General features: G+C 37.9%; 1 protein-coding gene across 1 annotated transcript in view; it reads left to right on the top strand.

Annotated features, from left to right (window-relative positions):
* Nucleotides 1-19,007, top strand: part of LOC148816085 (astrotactin-2-like) — a 203,373-nt gene that overhangs the window by 138,597 nt on the left and 45,769 nt on the right. The window contains exon 9 of the mRNA XM_088904656.1: nt 7,598-7,739. Within this exon, the coding sequence (XP_088760782.1) occupies nt 7,598-7,739 (142 nt within the window). The remainder of the gene's footprint in view (nt 1-7,597; nt 7,740-19,007) is intronic.

The raw sequence follows: 19,007 nt of genomic DNA, 5'->3' as shown, positions 1-19,007 counted from the left end.
GTAAATACAGTATTTTGGACAATATTGATATTGTCCAGCCTATAGCATTGGTAATTCAGCACAGTGAATTGTATGTATGAATTGTACTTTGTCTGCTGTGAAAAACAGCAAATTAAATTCAATCTTGATGAAGGGTTTCCAGAGATGGGTCATGCAATTTCACCATGAATGTGTATGCATCTGTGCTAACATTCTTATTATTGTGCATCTTGACTGTACTATTCATTTCTGGACAATGTATACATTCTGAATGTAAACATGTCACAAAAGTTTATAAACAAATGTACATACAGTATACAGTAGTACAGTGTATGTGTTATAAATAGAAATGGGTAAGCAAACAGTCAAGGCAGAACAAAAAGATCTTACATACAGTACATTAGCAGTCATCATTATGGGATAATCTGTATATATATAGACTTGCATATAAAATGGGAGATTACTGATGTATGTGTATTTGTATTGACCACAAATGTGCAAAAGATCATGTTTGGCTGTCAATAGTGCTTCATGAAAATAGCTCCCTTCCTTACCAATTAAAATTGCATATACAGTACAGTATCCTCAGAATCCCTTTACACTAATACTCTGTCACCATCAGATGTTTGTATTGATTATTTAAATGTGCCTTTAAGCAGTATCTGGGAATTCAAGGAGCCGATAGGTCAGTGGGTGAAGACTTAAAGAAAGGTCCTGCTCATTTGTGGTGCAGTGACTCCTACAGATCTAGAGCTGCAGATGATTGACTGTATGTGATTGACCTGGGTGTTGACTGTCTGGTCAGCTGAATAAAAGCTATCTTTTAAACATTATTAAATCAAACTATCCATTCAGTTTCCTTTTTGTTTTGAACAAAGATGTTATTTTTTTCCTCGCTAGGAATGACAGTTTCTTCATTTGGACCCTAATATGAGTCATCACACTGGCTGTGCATCCATCAAGCTCACTTGATAATGTCAGCCTTTCACTGCAGTGGTTTTAATATGAAGAGATCTGATGGCTGTTATCAGCATGTCTGTTTTCTTTTTAGTTACTGTATTTCTGCTTTGAAATACCAAAGCTACAGTACCTTACTTCCTACAAGCAGTAATATGCACTCCACATCTCTTGTAAAATATCTTTGTGAGAAACAATCACAGATTTAATCATTTTCAGATTTTATTTTCTTCCATGGATCTACATTTACTACGCATTCCTCAACTTCTCTATTTCAAACTATGAACTGATGTCTCCTCACACATTTTTACACTATCAGTTAGTTCCCAAATTGGTCTGTTTACCTCTGACGATAAAAGAGATGTAAATGATATTACAAAGGATAATAGTTTTATACCAATATACTGTATGAGGGAGAATGTCAATGAAATATCAAAATTCCCAGGTGAAACCTTACTTTTGATGCCAGTATGTATGATATATGATATTATGCCAGATATATTTTCTGTGGTTTGTGTTTCTCTGTCCTGAGCTGTTTTCCACATAAACAAATGGACAGTAGTTCTTTATGTACTGTACAAATCACTCTCCTCCTACCTGTATGTTAAATGTCTTCTGGTATGGAATAGTTCTAGTACTCAATTTTGTGTGCTCAAATTGATTTCCATTGTGTTTCACTGTATTTTCATGAGGACACTTGGAAAATTCTGGATTTCAAGTCAGAAAAAAAAAGTCGCCCCAATGTATAACTGGTGGGTTTGAGTCATTCATCCCAAATGAACGTTTCCTGACAAGTCAGCTTTATTACGAAATAAAAATAATAATTTTTTCAACCTTACATTTATGTACATTTCAACACAACAGATGGTCTCTTAAGTGACTTAACTCAAGAGTGATTTGTTTTTATTGGGGGGCCACTATTAAATTTACATCAGTATAAAGGGTAGACTTGAGAAGGAGTATCACAGAGATCTAGCTAATTAAGGAGAAATGCCTTTTCTGGGGAGCATAGTTTTAACTTTATTAAAACCAGAGCCGGCTCTCTGGGTTGTGCTCACTGATGGGCAGCACAGTGAAACCATAAAAATAAGAAAAGAAGTAAAAACATCCCCTTGCAGATTTCTGCTGTAGTATTTTCTTAATTGTCGGTTGAGTTTTGGTATTTGGCAAAGGATTTCACATAATATTTTTGCCACAAGTCAACCTCTGTTTGGTATTTTACAATGGCCGGGGAACTACAGGAAGTGTGGTGTAAACAGCAAGTATTCAGCATGCAAAGAACGAAAGCATCTGATTTCATAAATACATGTACTTATGTTTTAACTATACTCAGGGGCCACTTTAACATAGCTCCTTATATGGATTTCATTCTGATGTTTTAATTATTATTTACAGCTGTGGGAATTTAGAATATACTTTCTACTCCTGTGAAAATGCAAAGTAGGTATAAAGTCATTCAAGGTCTGCTGTTCTGCAAATATTTTAACACTTAGGTTGCCAATTACAGTATTTAAAGAGAAGGACAATCACTGCTTTCATGACTGCCTTTAGGATAATGCGCACATCACAGAATACCATACCGGTGAAAAGCCACACTTATTTCATTCGACTGAAAAGGCTTAAATGACTAAACACCACCTTTATTCAGTGCCCATTATACATATCTGCTCTAGGGCATTTAAAGAGGTGCATAATTAATGGTCACACACTACCGCTTCATAAAAGACCTTCTCCATGATCATAATAAAAGTAAACTTATCAAGTTATCAACACTTATAACACATGTACAAATAAGAGACAGTTCCATGCTGAAAAGCAGAAAGAGGAACTGATGCAGAAAGAAAAAAAAAGTTGCAAGTAGACACCAGAAAACAGAGTGAGGCTCAACAGCCAAAACATTGTGTTTCTTCTTTCTACTTTTCAGCTTGGTATTAAACTTGAACCTTTGTAGCCAACTCCCTCTGACACAACTCCCCTCTCAAATGTTATAAAATATGTGCCATGCAGTGTGCAAGTTTAAACGCAGACATGGTTTAAAGACAGAATAGATCAAATGAAGTGCTGCACTGACCGGGGATTCATTTCTTAGAATGAAGAAATTAGTTAATTTCCTTTGGTATTAGAACATAATCATAAGGAAACATACAGTGTTGTCTCAGTTCAGCCACATTGTTATGAAGATATTGACCTCTAGTGAAATACCTTCTACCATGGACAGCATGATAACAGTATAAGTAATGCTTCTGCCTCGAACCTCTTGGGTCCTGGCTGTGATTCCACCTTATGTGTGGAACATGTTCTCTTTGTGTCCATGTGGGTTTTCCCTGCATACTCTGGTTTCCTCCCACTTCCCAAGACATGCTGACTAGATTAATGTTTGTCCCTAAATGTCCCCTATCTGTTTATGTATGTCCTGTCCTGGTGTTGTCCCATTTACTCACGGGATAGAAAGTGTAACCCTTATCCAGCATCGGCTGATTACTGATAATGATAGGGTGGATAGTTTCTCTCAAGTTCAGACCATTATTTTCTTCTACAGGTTTGACAAAATATTAGTTTAAACTGTTTATTTCTTCCTGGCCTTTGGTAAACTAATGTGAACTGAGCCACGTTCAGGGACTCCTCCTGGTTTATTTCCGAAATGCAGCTGTACCGTCGTCAGCAACTTTTGTCTTTCATAAATGATCAGGACAGGGACAAAACTGAGGCAGCCCTTGCCACTCACAAGCACGTCATTCAGAACCTGCAAGCAAACCTCTCACGACACATCTCCATGGCTGCTTTGAAATGCTCCATTACTAGAAAGCGAGAGAAATTCAGTCCAACGTTAAACAAACCTTGTTATTGTGAAAAATGTCTTGGGCTTTATAATGGAAAAGGAATGTGTGTGGGGAAGCGTTTCTTTCACAGACCCCTCTTTCTAGGAAAACATCAAATTATTCATGTCAGAATCTTTTTCTTTGTTTTTCCTCCCTTCGCACACATATTCCCTCTGTTTACATCTTGGCCTATGAAAAGTAAGCTGAAGCTAAGTTCTCCTTTACGTCTCCCAGCAAATCCAAAACCGCGTGATTCTTTAAACTATTTTGACAGCTCTTCGTAAGAACTCCAGTGAGTACAGGGACTGTTTAATACAGTATGTTTTTCCTGTAAGCTGGGTTGACTGATATTTTACAACTGTGTTTTGCATTTCACAAGAGTGTACAAGTTCAACTAAGAAATGAGATACTAATGCAATACAGCATTTCACGAGAAGAAGAATTGTTTCACTCCACTTTTAATGCAGTAAATATAGATTTTAATCGGCAAAAGCTGATGTGTAGCACTACACTTGGAAACATAAAGTTGAGAATATCTGCTATGGAATGAGAGCACTGCCTTTAGCTAAACTTAGGTGGATGAAAAGATTATCTGATAATGAATTCAAGTAAAACATAGTTTCCAGATGAAAAAAGCACCGTTTTATACTTTAAAATAAAAGCTTTTTATGTGCTTGTTAAAAATAATGCCAAGAAAAGAAAAATACAAATTATGAAAAGTGTAAAGGAATTCCTCAAATAAAGCCAGAACTTCTGTATATTTATGTATCTGTGTGCGATTTTAGATGAGGTGTACAGTTATATAAAACTAAACACTGCAGTTCACTATCAATGATAATTTGTTTATATCCAGATTCCAGCAAGCACTATGGTCTTTTTTTTCCAAAGTAACAAGTAAAGGTTTAGTCCATGCTGAAAACGTGTGTTTCGTTTAGTTTCTTTTCTTTTCATTTTGGAATAAACCTTTCAATTGCTCCTTTGCAGCCTATGCATGCTGACACAGCTACCTACTTGAACATGGTCTTTTTTCTATCGATATTTATTGACATCAGAATGCAGTTTTTCTTTATTGCAGATGACTCTGGACAAATCTACATTTAGAGGAGCTAAAAATTGAATGTGGTGTAGGGAGAATTCAAGACTAATATATATATACAATATATAACAGCCACAGATTATGAGAAAATGAAAATGGGGAATACCTGTAGCTTAAAAAGCAGGTGATCTAAGGATTAAAAGTAAGCTCCAAAAGGGCACATTTTGATGGTTTAAGTTCCAGAATCCCAACATGTCAATAAACATACACTTATTTTATTTCTATCACATAGAGCACTGGTCAGATGTAGTACATTAACTTTAAGTACATGGTATTTAAAATGGCTGATTGTTATCCCTTATATCCATTTAATTGAGTGGCTTGTCTGACATGAGGTTTGGGGCAGATCTCCAGGGTTTTCCATCATACAGATTGATCTGCAAGTCTTGAAGGGCTTTTACCCTGGCCTGCCTGAGGTGTTTCCTAGAAATGTAACTGTAAAAAAAAAAGTTAGACTTGGCTGAGGCTTTTGGAGCTCAGATAGTTTTGACCTCTCTATGGCTGCCTCTCTGCTGGTCCATGTCGGACTTGATTATAAAAAATTAAGAAGGAAAAGCTGGCAACCGTTTTCAGTTTTTTTTTTTCCGATGTGATCACGCTGTAGTGAAATTTCACAAAATCACACTCGCGACTCGTGAGTGAGTAAGAGAATGTTCTGCTCCCTTACCTCAGCTGGGGAATGGAATGAAAGCAAAAACCCTCCCCCATCTCTATCTGACACATTTTGTATATACAGTATGGCCATAACGTCTTCAGTTGTATCCAGATTTTCATGAAAAAGTATAAATTGTGAAATACAGAGTAGTAATGCTCCTGCTACTGTACTGTATGTGTTTTCTGGCTCTAATGTAACATGAAGTGCACTGTATTGCAAATCAGGAGTAAGGTCAGATAAAATAAGTTTGGTAAAGAAAGAACTTCTCTCTGCACTGGTTGGTCCTCTCTGTTGATTGTTTCTTAGTAATAAATGATTCCATATTATTATAATACATCTTAAACGATTGTCTGTATTGCATTTGCCTTCAAGACCCTATTCATTTTTTTTAGGGTTAAGGTAAAATTAAAGATTGGCTAAAGCTAACTGCTAAGCATGTTTTCTTTTTTGTTAGATTGAGTAATATTATGAAATGTGCATCCCCACAATTTAATCATTATTATTGCAACATTTTATTGTTGTTGTTTTTTTCTTTAAAGGTATATGTTAGTGTCTTTTGGCAGGTATGCAATGTGCAATCTAATGCTTAGCAAGTCAATGGAATCACAAATCATGTCTGTCTATCTAGGTGGTCAAACAATTTAAAAAAAACAATGGATAAATCAAACTGTTATCTGGTTGTAAAGCTCTGTGCAAGAACATAAGTCATGAACTGATAAGATTGTGCCAGCACTGTATGTAAGACGATCAGGCAATTAGCCTTCTTGTTGTTTCCTACCAAAAAAGGTAGAGTAGTGTTTCAGACTGTTCAGCTTTTTATGGATTGCCATTGTGTGCATTTTTATTTTATGTTTAACATTTACATGTGGACCTTATAGCTCAAAGGTTATATGAGCTGATGTAACAGAAAAAAAAACAGACAGATGAAAACAGTCCAGACCTTTTATTAATGGACCAAGTGAGCCGTGACATTTTAAACAGACTGTCAGTCAGTCCCTGGCATCAAAAAGGTTAACAGTGCTTGTAACAAACAATATTTCCAGTACAAATCAATATTTGTGGTATCAATCTGGGCATCTAGCTGCTGGTTTGGAATTGATTTTTTTTGGGGGGGCCTTACAGACACATTCTTCATAGGACTAATAAGGGGCTCAAAGAGTAAAATTTCTCACTGGCCAAACTTTAGCACCCAGAAGCTACTGATTCAATCTACTGTAGGACATGTCACTGGCCAGCTGTGACCAGGATTCCTCTAGTGGCAGTATACTGTGAGCCAATTGCCACAAATGCTGGGTGAGCTTAGGTCAAGCAGGAATCACTAAGTGCAAAAATGACTTCTGGAATTACCTGGGCACCAGTAAGCATAGAGTGGGAGATGTCGCATTTCCCCAATTGGCACTCTGTCATGTAAGGCTCTATGAAGCTTGCAACATATCATAAGGCAAATGACTTTGACAGGTGGGCACTCTCTAAATTGAACAGGGTTGGTAGTATTAAGTGTAGCTAGTAATTAAATTGTTGATTCCATCCCATAATGAATTGGATGGATATATAATAGAAAAGTGATTGGTAGAAAGTGGTTCAAAATTTGAATATAAACAACTTACTGGTTGTTGAAGATATACGCATTTTACTCCTCTGTAGTTGTGAATTTCCTTCTTTGACAGACATTTACAAAGGTTGAGGTTACAGTAAAAGTCACCCTTACTTATACACATATAGTTCAATACAGTCCTCAGAGAACAAGCCCATATCATTTGCACTTGAAAGGCTTTGTATAAAAGTGTGAAAACTTTGGAAGTAATCTTCTTGTCTGCAAACCTATACAGTACAGTATATTGAAAAATCCATGTGTCACCTGAAGAAGGCTCCACAGCCGAAATAGTGTCTTCTTTTCAGCATGGGATAAACCTTTCCTTGTTCCTTTGCAGCTACTTTACACTTTTTTAGCACTAATACAGTAATGAAAACCTACAGGAGCGACTCTGGCAGTCAGAAGAGCAGTACCTCCGGAATTTTCCATCCCTTGGACAGTAATCACATAGAGTGCATTCTGACAGTGCATTCTGATGTCTTTTTCCTTTTCGCTAGGGGAGGTGATGAGCTTTGCTGACGACCTGCTGTCGGGATTGGGCTCCTCCTGCGTGGTGGCTGGAAAGCGACATGGGGATCACATCCACTCCACCATCTATTCCTTGGTCTTTAAGTGCCTGGAACCTGATAGCCTATACAAGTAAGTCACGCTGAGCTCTCGGGAATTTGCCAGATGGAGATTGGAGAGATTTTTTGGAAGTCCAATGCAGAAAAAAAATGTTATACATCATCTATTTTTTTAAAGTAAAAAAATTAAATGACAGTATATGCAAAATTATATCTGGATATGATGTTCACAGATGTGAACAAAGATGGGCTCCTTCAAATAAATCAATTTGAAGAGTTTTGAGGTTACAGCCTATGCTGAGATAGTCATAAACAGTTCAATTTTCTATAATTCAGTAGCTTAACCATAATAAATAATAGTTGTTTTTTTTCATTTAAGGACATTTCATCTGCAATATGCAGAGTTTGCAATGCATGGCTATGGCATATTTTTCTCATCAAATGAGGTCTTGTTCTGTCTCTCTCGTTAGGCTCTGTGTGTCATTCTTGTTGTTTCTGGTTCAACTCCAGAGTGGTCCTACTTGCATTTGTCCAATAGAGTTTTCAGTTTGTAAAAAACAAAACCATAACCCATCGACCTGATAGATATCATTGAAGAAAAGCAATTGTTTTTTTGTCCATGAACTACAGCTCAAAAGTCTAAAATCGGAATCGTCATAGTGATGGAAGGAAGAGAATCCAAGAGACCTGTCTTCTGGAGTAGTTGTGTAGAAGGAGATGCAGTGCCATTTTAAAAAATATATTTTTTCATTCTTGTTACTTTACAAAACAAGGACAGATGAGAACTGATCATTTTGTGATTGTGTACCATGTTTAGAGGTGTAACAATGGCATTTGGAACAAAGATGCAGACTGAAAGACTGCAGTTTGATCAACAGTCTAGACAGCAGAGGAACAGACTTCGATTTTGACATGAGCACAATAATTGTATTAATCTAACTGTAAAGGTTTGTGGATTACTGATTACAATTTAATAAAAACTGGCTTTTTGTTTAGATTTTGTATTGTAAATGTCACAATTGCGAAAAAATAGATGTGTGCACAAAAATAAGTTTGCTGTTTAAAATGCAATTCAAAAATCAGATTTCATGGCCTTATATAACTAAATTTGGGGAATGTCTCTGCTGTAGAACTGGCTATGTTACTGTACCACACTGACTCTGGAACATGTCTCTCAGATAGTGATTAACTTGATTTCAGTGTACAGTTAGCCATTTTGCAATTCTAAACACTCAGTAAGCAGATTTTTTTTTACCAATGTTACAAAAAATACTGGAATGCTTTTCAAAAAGTTATGTTGCAATCTGTTCAAAAGCGCAAAATACTTCACATACAGCAAAGAAGGAATGCGAATGCATCATCTCCTTCTCACATCATGATAGTTTTTCCTGGTTTTGGAACTTGAGTGATGTACATATTTGTACATATTTGCTCTGAAAATAATTCACTGCAGGTCTGCCAGAAAAAAAAATGTTTTAACACAAGGAATCAGATTTATGCTTATAATCACTGACAAAGAAATTATCATTCCTTGAGCTCTATTCTTGCATTACTACTGAGGACCACACATTACCAAACACCCTCTTGTGCACTGTACAGAATGTAATGGAACTAGCAAACTAAATGCCAATGAAAGCTGTTGGCTAGCCTAGCAAGGCCCATGGCGTGCTTTTATTGGTGTGGTACAATGCACGGCAGACTATACAGCTGAAAACAATGGATCGCTTCCTGCATAGACACACCAGCACTTCATAAAAACCCATAAAAGGCAGCTGATGAAGAAAAGGCAGGGTCTTCTCGATGTGTTCTGTTTACCCCAGTTGAACTTGAGCTAAGTGCTTGTCTAACACCTCAGGCTGTGAGTCTTTTGTTTGAAATAGCCAAGACCAGAGAAATGTGCAAGGAAAACAGTACTATAAGAAACAGAATTTGAGCCTCGGAAGCCAAAATTTAAAACATGTAGGAGTTTGTGATACCGCTTCAAGCATTTTTTTGTTTAATAACATTTCACTTGTAATAATTGAAAACATGTTTGCATCAAGCACAGCAATTCTTTTTTTTTTATTTTGGCCTCAATATCAACAGAAGTGACAAATCTGGCATTTTTTAGTGATGATATAAATCATCAAATCGTTCGTTAATAATATGCATCTCAAAAGGCCAAAAGGGTTTGAAACAGTACAGCCCTGGATTTACGAGCATGTTATGTTATGTGACTTTCAAAGGATGCTTCAAACATTACTTGCTGGAAAGACATTCAGTTCCATCTTCCAGCTGGATGGCGAGATAGTGTCTTATTATGTGTTCTTCAGATTCTGTCTTCAAACTCTCTGAGAATACCCATGCTTTCTGGAGCAAGAATAGGAAAAGAGCTGAGGGGACAATGATTTTTTGCTGCCATTCAAATAAAAAAAATTGTGTGGCTCTTATTTTTGTCAGGAGACATGAAAAGTATGGTTTACAAGTGACAGCAGAAAAAATAAAACAACACAGTTGCAATAGGCAATATGCTATATTCCTTTATACTGTACCTATTGCAGTGTTGAAGAACTTTCCAGAAGTTCTACAGCTTGACAGTAGGACTGTGAAGTCTACCCCAAGAGGATAAAGCTGAGGCGGGACTCTTTCAGTCTGCTCAATGGGGATTGGCTGGGGCTCAGCTCATGGTTTTTTTTCCCCCTTGGGGGCACAGACCCCCTAGTGAATCCCAAGGCAAGATCAGGAGTTCACATTCCTTTCTGCTCAATTACTTTTCCCATTCCTATTACATAAGGGATGGACCACCATAAGATTTTTTGCACACCGTTTCAAACAATAAGCTTGAACTTCAGTTATAACAATGTCATTGTAGGACTTGAAGACAACATCATCTGTTCATTTCCACCATTTTCATTCTGCCTTTGACAGGTTTGCAGACTTACAGTACATTTCTTGGCTCTGAATGTTCCTGTCCAGCAGTGCTACAGTAGATGGAGTAGAGACTGGAGTTCTGTGCAAGTTCTGGCACCTTTTCAAACCAGAATAAGGCAGCACAAAAGATGGGAAGCATCCAGGCGAATGGCCAGTTAATGGAACATGGATGGCTTTCAGCAGTGTGGTGACCTTCTAGTGTTTTGTCTTCTGCAGAAGCAAGGTTCTTCAGTTGTTTCCAAACGTGTGCTCACCTTTGACATTGGCAGGGGTTTAAGCATCTTCCACTCACAGAGCCTAAACAACCCTTCACACTTCAGTCAGAGGTGTCACAAGTGGCTTTCATTTGCCCGTGCCAGTGAAGCACCCGTATTCATGCCAAACCCTCTGTAATACAGAAGCTGTACAAAAGGAATCACAGGTTTTTTCAGCCTTGCGCCAGCTGTGTCACATTTCTCATGCTTCATCAGAATTGTTGGGTGACCTGAACATAGTCTTGGCACAGTAGCACCTTCTAAATTGTATAACACCCTCGACAATGTTTAATTAAGGGTTTTTCAGGCAGTATTTCTAAGGATTTTCTAAATTCAAAAAGTAGTCTGAATACTTTGTTGAACTTTACTATACTTTACTTTACTGCCCAGTATGAAAAAAATGGGGATGTCTAATGTTTCCAAGGTTTATATGGTATATATAAAACCATTATTTAAGTAATGCTTACACATGCCTCACGGCATCATTTTTATTGTTATTATCATTGTCATAAATTTCGAGCAGATTTTTTGTATTGAAAATTTAACTGCCTCCTGATGTGTCAGCCACTTGACTGTAAATCTTACCCACTGAGCATCCAACTCACTGAAGAACATTGGCTTTTAATTCTGAATGTCACGGCATTTCTAATTTGAAACATTTCATATTTTCGTATCGGTACAGACTCCTCCTCTGGGGATTTGCAAAGGAAATCGAGCACAGCATCGCATATCGACAGCTTTCTGGAGAATGGAAATCTCTTGCCTTTTTAGTCTGACAAATATCCTGAGCCTGTTTTGTTTGATCCTGATTGTTTCATTGGCTTTGCCCGAACATTTAGCCAAGCAATTACAGGATACGATATGGGAGTCATCCACTGCACAGCACAGCTCTACTATTGTAGAAAGTTTAATAAGAATTGCAATGTACTGTATGACACCCTTAGTATGTATGACCTAGTTACCTTGTCCTATTTAGACTACTTTTGAATGTACAAACTCAACATATTTTTTGTTTTTTTTGGAATTATTGGTTAAGAAACAAAATAGACTTGTGTGACTACCCGGCACAGCTAATAATAGCAACAATGGTAACAACATTAATGGTAACAAAACCTTTGGGGAACCTCAGATGTTAACTGGTGATTTCATTCTCCAGTCAAAGACTTTGGAGGCAGGATTTAGGCTTAAGCAGTGGCTCAGTACTTGTAGGTGGAGAAAACAGGGTCATTTCTCCCAGGTATTCTGTACTTATAGATTAATAAATCGTCACAAAGGAAATTAGGGTTGATTGACGAAAGAAGTACTGTAGCTTGCTAATAGTTAAATCAAAACATCCATTTTACAAAATGGAATTTTTTTTACGAAAATTTTACGAAAGTACAAAATTATAGATGAAATAATCAAGTCAGTCCAGACACCACCTTATGTACGAACAGTTTATAAAAGCTAAATTACAACACCCCTTCTGTTCAGGGAATGTAGAGTAAAATAACGTTTTCCTTAATCTCCAGTGATCTAGCTGGTGGTGGAATCATGAACTGGGAATAGTTTAAAAGATGTTTATTATTCAAATAGGCATATACACAAAACGTCAGACACACTCCAAAAATTAAAGACCACTATTAAAATAGGAGTGATCACTATTCTTATACTTATAGTATAATATAATAGTCAATATATTGAGTAGTGGACAGTAGTAGTAGTGAGTAGTATAAAATCAGAGTCTTACATTTTCTGTTAGATTTAAAAGGTCAGATAACTCTTTAAAACTCTTTAAAACATAGACCTTTTCCCTAAGTTTACTTCATTTTCCTTCTGTGCTAAACACCTGATTTCATTTTATCAAGTTCAAGTTGAACTGCTGTGTTATACAGTAGGTCATAACTCACCTTTTCTTGTGTCTTCTTCTGATATTCCGTTCCTTGCATTTTAAGTATATAATAAGGTCACACGGGCTGCTGGACATCTTACGGAAATTTCCTTTTTGATACATGGTTCAGCCAGCTGGTCTCCACTCAACATTCCACTGCAGCTGTGCAAACATCTCAATAGTCTTCTATCCTGTCCCAGACATACTTGTGTCTGGGGCGCTGATAGTTCCTTTCTAAGAGATGGGTCAGTAGTTATTATAGGCATTTTAAAGACCCCCTAGTATGCAACGATATAATTAATATTTTCTTGGGGGATAAAGTTTCATCAAGCATGTGATAATTTTGTAGACCAAAGAGGATGAATTGATTGATCTAGGTGTAGAGGATACTACATATTCAATGAGAAACAGAGGAAACATTTTTTAGGCTATGGTCTATTATGGTCTTCTATAGCAACACTGAGCAACAGGTCACCTTCCACCTTCATCTGATAGGGTATCATTTTTCAGTCATTTGCTTAATGTGTAAGAAAACTATTAGAGCACAGAGCAGCGTGACTAACCAACTGTAAGTTTGTAAAACATGTTTGTATACCCACAACTCTGATATGCCACAGGAACGCATTAGCCTCTTACAACAGGGTTTATGGCAACAGTAAATGCCTCCCAGAATAGAAGACATTTAGCCTGCTATTAAACACAGGGTATAATCCATTATAACACCAGCCACTGTGAAACACTGATCCCATGGTCTGGCAGGTGCCTGTGAGTGTTCAGGTTTATGACTTAGAACAGTGTAGGGCTGATGGTGTGGTTGGCCTACCAGTCTATACATGCTTCATCTCTCCAGTACTAGCACAGGGGTGTTGTAACTCAGAAGAGTTAAAGTACAAAGAGTTGGCATTAGAAAGGTCACACCAAATATAATATTTTTTTCTAGCCTTGAGGAAAACCTATGATTGGCTACGGTACTTTTTCAATTTTAAACATGCTGTTTTATAAGATGCGGGAACTGGACTGCATACTATGAGCAGGTGATCTTGAATCCTAAATACATAGATCGCTTCTCCCTCAGGCTCAGTAATGGCTATGCCCCTTGGTGGTTTTGGATGTGACACGCAAAAACAATTACTTTGGGAGGCGTTCAAAATCCCATTAAACAAATGTTTATCTTTTTCAGGTTTTAAAAGCTATTGACTTGTAAGTTAAGCCACCACCGTGTACTGGAAATTTCATTCTTATTCTTAGAGAGATATCAGATATACAAGTAGAATGAAATAAATTCTGTTTTCCCTGCTTCAGCATCATGCCTTTTATCAGGGTCATCAACTTGGTGGAATGGCTAGACTACTGTTTAGTTTTCTGTTTCTGTTTCAGAAAACAGAAATCCTGGTCCAAATTTACTCCTTTATTTGTGGAATTATGATGTATAGTCACATATTTACCTTTATGTTTTGAAATTTAAGGGGAACCACTGAAAAACATTACGTTTTTCTGTTTCCAACTCAAACTGCCTTCAAACACATTGCCATCAATGAAAGTACTGTAATCCCCTGGCTTTTCTCTTCCTCCTTATGGCCACACTCATGAACCACAGACAGTCTCACTGACCCCTGTAATTAATTCCAGTACATTAGTCAACACTCAGTTTTATTTAATTTTCACTTAAGAAACTATTGTCATGTATGTCCATATGATTATGCAGAATTCATCTGCAAGACTTTGACAAAGTGTTATAAGATGTTTTAACTAATGATAATACGGTATATATTTATAACTTTATTATTTAACTTTGTGGGTGGAATTCTTTAAATCCCAGCCTTCAGAGGAACATTTGTTCACTCTTGTGATTCAAAAGAAACCTTAACTATGTTTTAAATAGCACTGAATTGTACTCTTTTAATTTCTACAGTATATATGTTTAAATCGCAAAAACATCAGCAAAATACTATGCAAAAGGAGCAATGAAATTTAAAATAATAACTATTGGCTTTACAGTTGAAAATGGAATACACAAAGGAATACAGTTTTCTGAAGCATTTAATTTTACTTTTTCATTTCATTAAAAAGAGAAACGCATCAGCTTGGTAGAGTTTAGTCACTCTGCTCTTGTGGGGCTGATGGAGAAAATGTTATTTACACTTATAAAAGTTTTATTGAGTAATACAACCCCCCTCCCCACCAGTATTACGTTCATAGTCAGAGCCTCTGGGAATCAGCTCAGCTCCACCTCTCCACCCCTTTCATAAGCCATTCCACTTCACTGTGAACAATGACAAAAACAAACAGAAGGGCTTACAAGCATAGTCTGGAGAGAGCCCAGCTCACTGGGGACAGAGGAACACACACTAACTGGCTTAGTCTTCAAAGACCATGCAGAAACATATATTCATATATTTTGGATAAGCGTTTTGTTATATTGGAAAATTTACTGACAATGTCTATGAAGTATTTTAATCATATCTTATCTTATATAGTACTGTATATCTCCCCCCAAAGACGCATATGCATTCGTTTTAGGGAATGGAAAGATCAGAACCTCAGATTGCAAATATGATTCAGCCTGATAAGATGACTGATGTGTACTGTACACGTGCTGCGTATTTTGAGGCCACAGAGCCTACCATCCCTTAAAGGTGTGATCCAAGCAGGTCCACGGTGACTGACATGCAAGCCACAGTCTATTGGGGAACTTTTCGTGCAGGTTTGCCCCTATCACGTTTTCTCCTCGGAGAGTAGTGTTCACTCGTGCCCCCTCATGGGGGTAACTAGGTGTAAGGTGTACACTTACGAGGCGTAATAACCACATTTGTTTTTGCTCACTCCATTGAAGCTGTTTCACTCACTTAGTTACTCAGCTCGTGGACACTCGGTCTCCGAGTCCCATAGTCATTGCACATTCTTCTATCCTTACTGCTTTTCAGGAACCTTCCACTACTCTCAACGACTTTTTACTAGGAGAGTCCCTGCTCCTCGATGTCTGTCTTATGGCTAGGAGTCTCCAAATCTGGAGTCCAGTACTACTCCCAGAGCCTCCCTCTCCCTGATGTTGCTCTCTCTCCATGGATACTGTCTCCCTCACTTTCTACCCTTCAGCCCTCCGACTTCCAGTTCTGTTTCCAGCCACTGACATCTCTACCTTATACCTCCTGGCTGGGCCCCACAACTCTGTCTCCAGTACCTCAATCTCACACCCAGACTCTCAACACTCACATCCTCCCAGTGCCTCATCCTCATGGCCCAAGCTGTGACTTGCAGCTACCAGTGCATCTCTCTCTCATGCCCAGCCACCACTGCCTTTACTCACAGCTACCACGTTGCCAGCCAAATATGTCCTTTTTCCACTACTCAATACCTTGTATTGCCAGGGTGAGGGCCCCTTTACCGCACTTCTGCTCGCCTGACATCTTTTACACATTAGTCTCAGCTTCCAGCACTCTGTTAAATGTCCATGCTTGTTGTCTCTACTGAACTCACACATACAGCGTCTGGAGCATATTCCCCGTGCCCATACCTCGTTGTCTTCTCACATACATGCTGGGAAGTATCCACCTGCCAATATACAGTACATATATTATTCTGCTGTGCTTCAGCACATGGTAGGCGGACACGTTAATCTACAGACACTGGCACCTCACTCACTCTGCTGTACCAGGTCAACTGCTCACTATCATGCATATTAAATGGGAGACCTGATCTTACATCTTCTCAGCTCTGAAGTTAACCTAGGACTGACAGCTGGTTTTGTTCTTCCCGCTGGGAAGTATCCTACCTGCGCTTACAGAACCGTCCACATTTGTGACTTGTTAGATTATAAACTTCCTTCAGCTGAGGACACATAGCAAAGCATGCTTCTCTAACATATTAATATATGCATATGTATATACAGTATATAGTGTCTTGCAAAAGTATTCACCTCCTTCCACTGATGTCCCATTTAATTGACTTGCAGATGACTTACTTCTTAAAAATAAATATTTGAATGTTCAAGCTCAACACGTACGCGTGAAAGAAGTTAAATGTTAACAAAAACTACAAAGGTAAAAAAATACTTAAAAATATATGTTGATTGCATAAGTGTGCACTTGTTTGAGTTAATATGTGGTGGAAGCACCATTGACATCAATTACAGCTGTGAGTCTTTTTCATTAAGGTTTTACCAGCTTTGTACAGTGGGTTGGCACAATATCCACCCTTTCCATTCTGCAGACTTAATCACTTTCAAGTTAGCTGGGAGTATTGAATCAAGGCACAGAAATATTCAAGTCTTGCCAGAGATTTTGTCTTGACTTGAAATCACAGATGACAGAGCCCCTGAAGGATATTCACGTTTTTCTTGTTAAGTCACTCCAGTGTAGTTCTAACCTTGTATTTTAGGTCTTTGTCCTGTTTTGAGGTGAATTTACACACCAATATGAAGTCTCCAGCAGACTGAAGTGGGATTTCTCTAGCATTTGCCTATACGTTGCTCCATGCATTTTTCCCTTGAAAAGCTTCCCAGTCCCTGCAGATGAAAAGCAGTCCCATAATATAATCCTCCTGCCACCATGGTTGAGAGCAGGCATGGTGTTGGCTGGATTTGTGCCAGACGTGATACTTTGACTAGTCAGAGCCACTAGACATTTAGACCATATAGTTTTGATTTTGTCTCATCTGACCACAAAACCTTTTGCCACGTTTGCAGTATCATTTAAATGCTTTTTTTTCTTAAAAGCAGCATGTGGATTTTGACATTTCAATACATACAGCCCAGTTTTATGGAGTGATGACATTGTTGACCTATTAATATGACCCATGGACATGTTCTCCCTTCTTAGCTTTTGATCTCTGCAACTTTTTCATAGTCATTGTTGTCCTCATGTTGGCATTGGTAACCGTTTTTTTCCTTCCTTGGCTGTTCTGTTGGACGGACTGGGTATAGGTAGTGTGAGGGTACAGTGTGCCTTCCACATCTTAATGAATAATCTCCGTGCTCAAAGGTATATTCAAAAAGGAGACTCTCTGGCACACCGTGACCTTTCAGTGTTCTGATGAAGGATTTTAACCAAAACCTCTAGAGATTATATGCAGGAGTTTAAAAAAAAACATATTAAAATGTAAGCAATCATTTTTGGAATGATAATATACTACGCTTTAGATTTGAAAGGAATCTCACATAAGGGAGTTTTATATGAGAACAACTCATTTTGGGGTCAAAATGCCAGGACAGAATGTGAGATGTGAGAATTTTAGGTGTCATTATTAAACAGCTTGACTTTATGCACTCTCCTGGGTGCCCATGCCTTGATCTCTGTTCAATCAAGATATGACCTGATCTTAGGCTGGAAAAATCTGTGTTGTGCTAATGTTCACTATGGTCACCTGCAGCCCATTTGCAAGACGTTTCCATGATGTTGTGGTATCTGGTGGCTGTTTTGTGCAGATTGTGCAGTTCTCTTGTAAAGGGCCTGATTCAAGTTCAGTCATTCATACTGCAGCCAACGGATTTGTGGACTGATCTGCTTTAACACTGAACATTCCAGGCAACATCTCGCTACATTAACCTCAGTTAGGGCGATCTGTCTCTCTAACAGAGAATGCGACAGAGACAATCACCTGCACAGCACCTGCTTCTTGAAAATCAGCACTTTCCTGGCAGTCCTGGGTAGCAGATTAATCAGTGGAACATCTTAGTGTGTTTGACCTTTCCTCAAGCCTCTTTTTTGGCTTGGTAATAAATAGTGGTGTGTTTTATCCCATCCTACTACAGAGGCTCTCATTTATCAAACAGGAAGAAAATAGTATCTCATGTGCTCCTTCACTGTGACTCGATTTCCATAAATTCCCTTAGCATAAGTGGTATTTCATATCTACTCTACTAAGATTTATTCTTTAACTTTTTAATTGCCACAACCTGAAAATCCAGGTAATGCTCTTACAGCTTTAATAATACTTCAAAACCAACTAAAGCACAGAGGTGTCCCCCAGTGTAAAGTAATAAGATCAAGCTCTTGTGGGGCATGCTACATCTTAAAAGATCCTGTTGTTATTATTTTTTAATTGATGCTGATGTTTTTTATTGTTTTTTTTAGTTGTTTTTTTTATACAGATGGTTTGTATTAGGCTCACATTTTTGGCTTACCAGAGTGGAAGTGGTTAACTGATGAATTGTTGTTGAATTCGGTGTTGGATTTAGCAATGGGAAAAGTAATGACTATGAATGAATGAGATCAAAAGAAGCGATATGTTTTGTTTTGTTTTTCAAATGCTCATGCTGGACAGTGATTAGTGGACTTCCTCTGGCTGCGCTTGACTGGCTTTGTCAGGG

Source organism: Atractosteus spatula, chromosome 23 (assembly GCF_055471065.1).
Source record: "Atractosteus spatula isolate fAtrSpa1 chromosome 23, fAtrSpa1.hap1, whole genome shotgun sequence".
Classification (NCBI taxonomy): domain Eukaryota; kingdom Metazoa; phylum Chordata; class Actinopteri; order Semionotiformes; family Lepisosteidae; genus Atractosteus; species Atractosteus spatula.
This window is presented reverse-complemented; position numbering and strand designations above follow the sequence as displayed.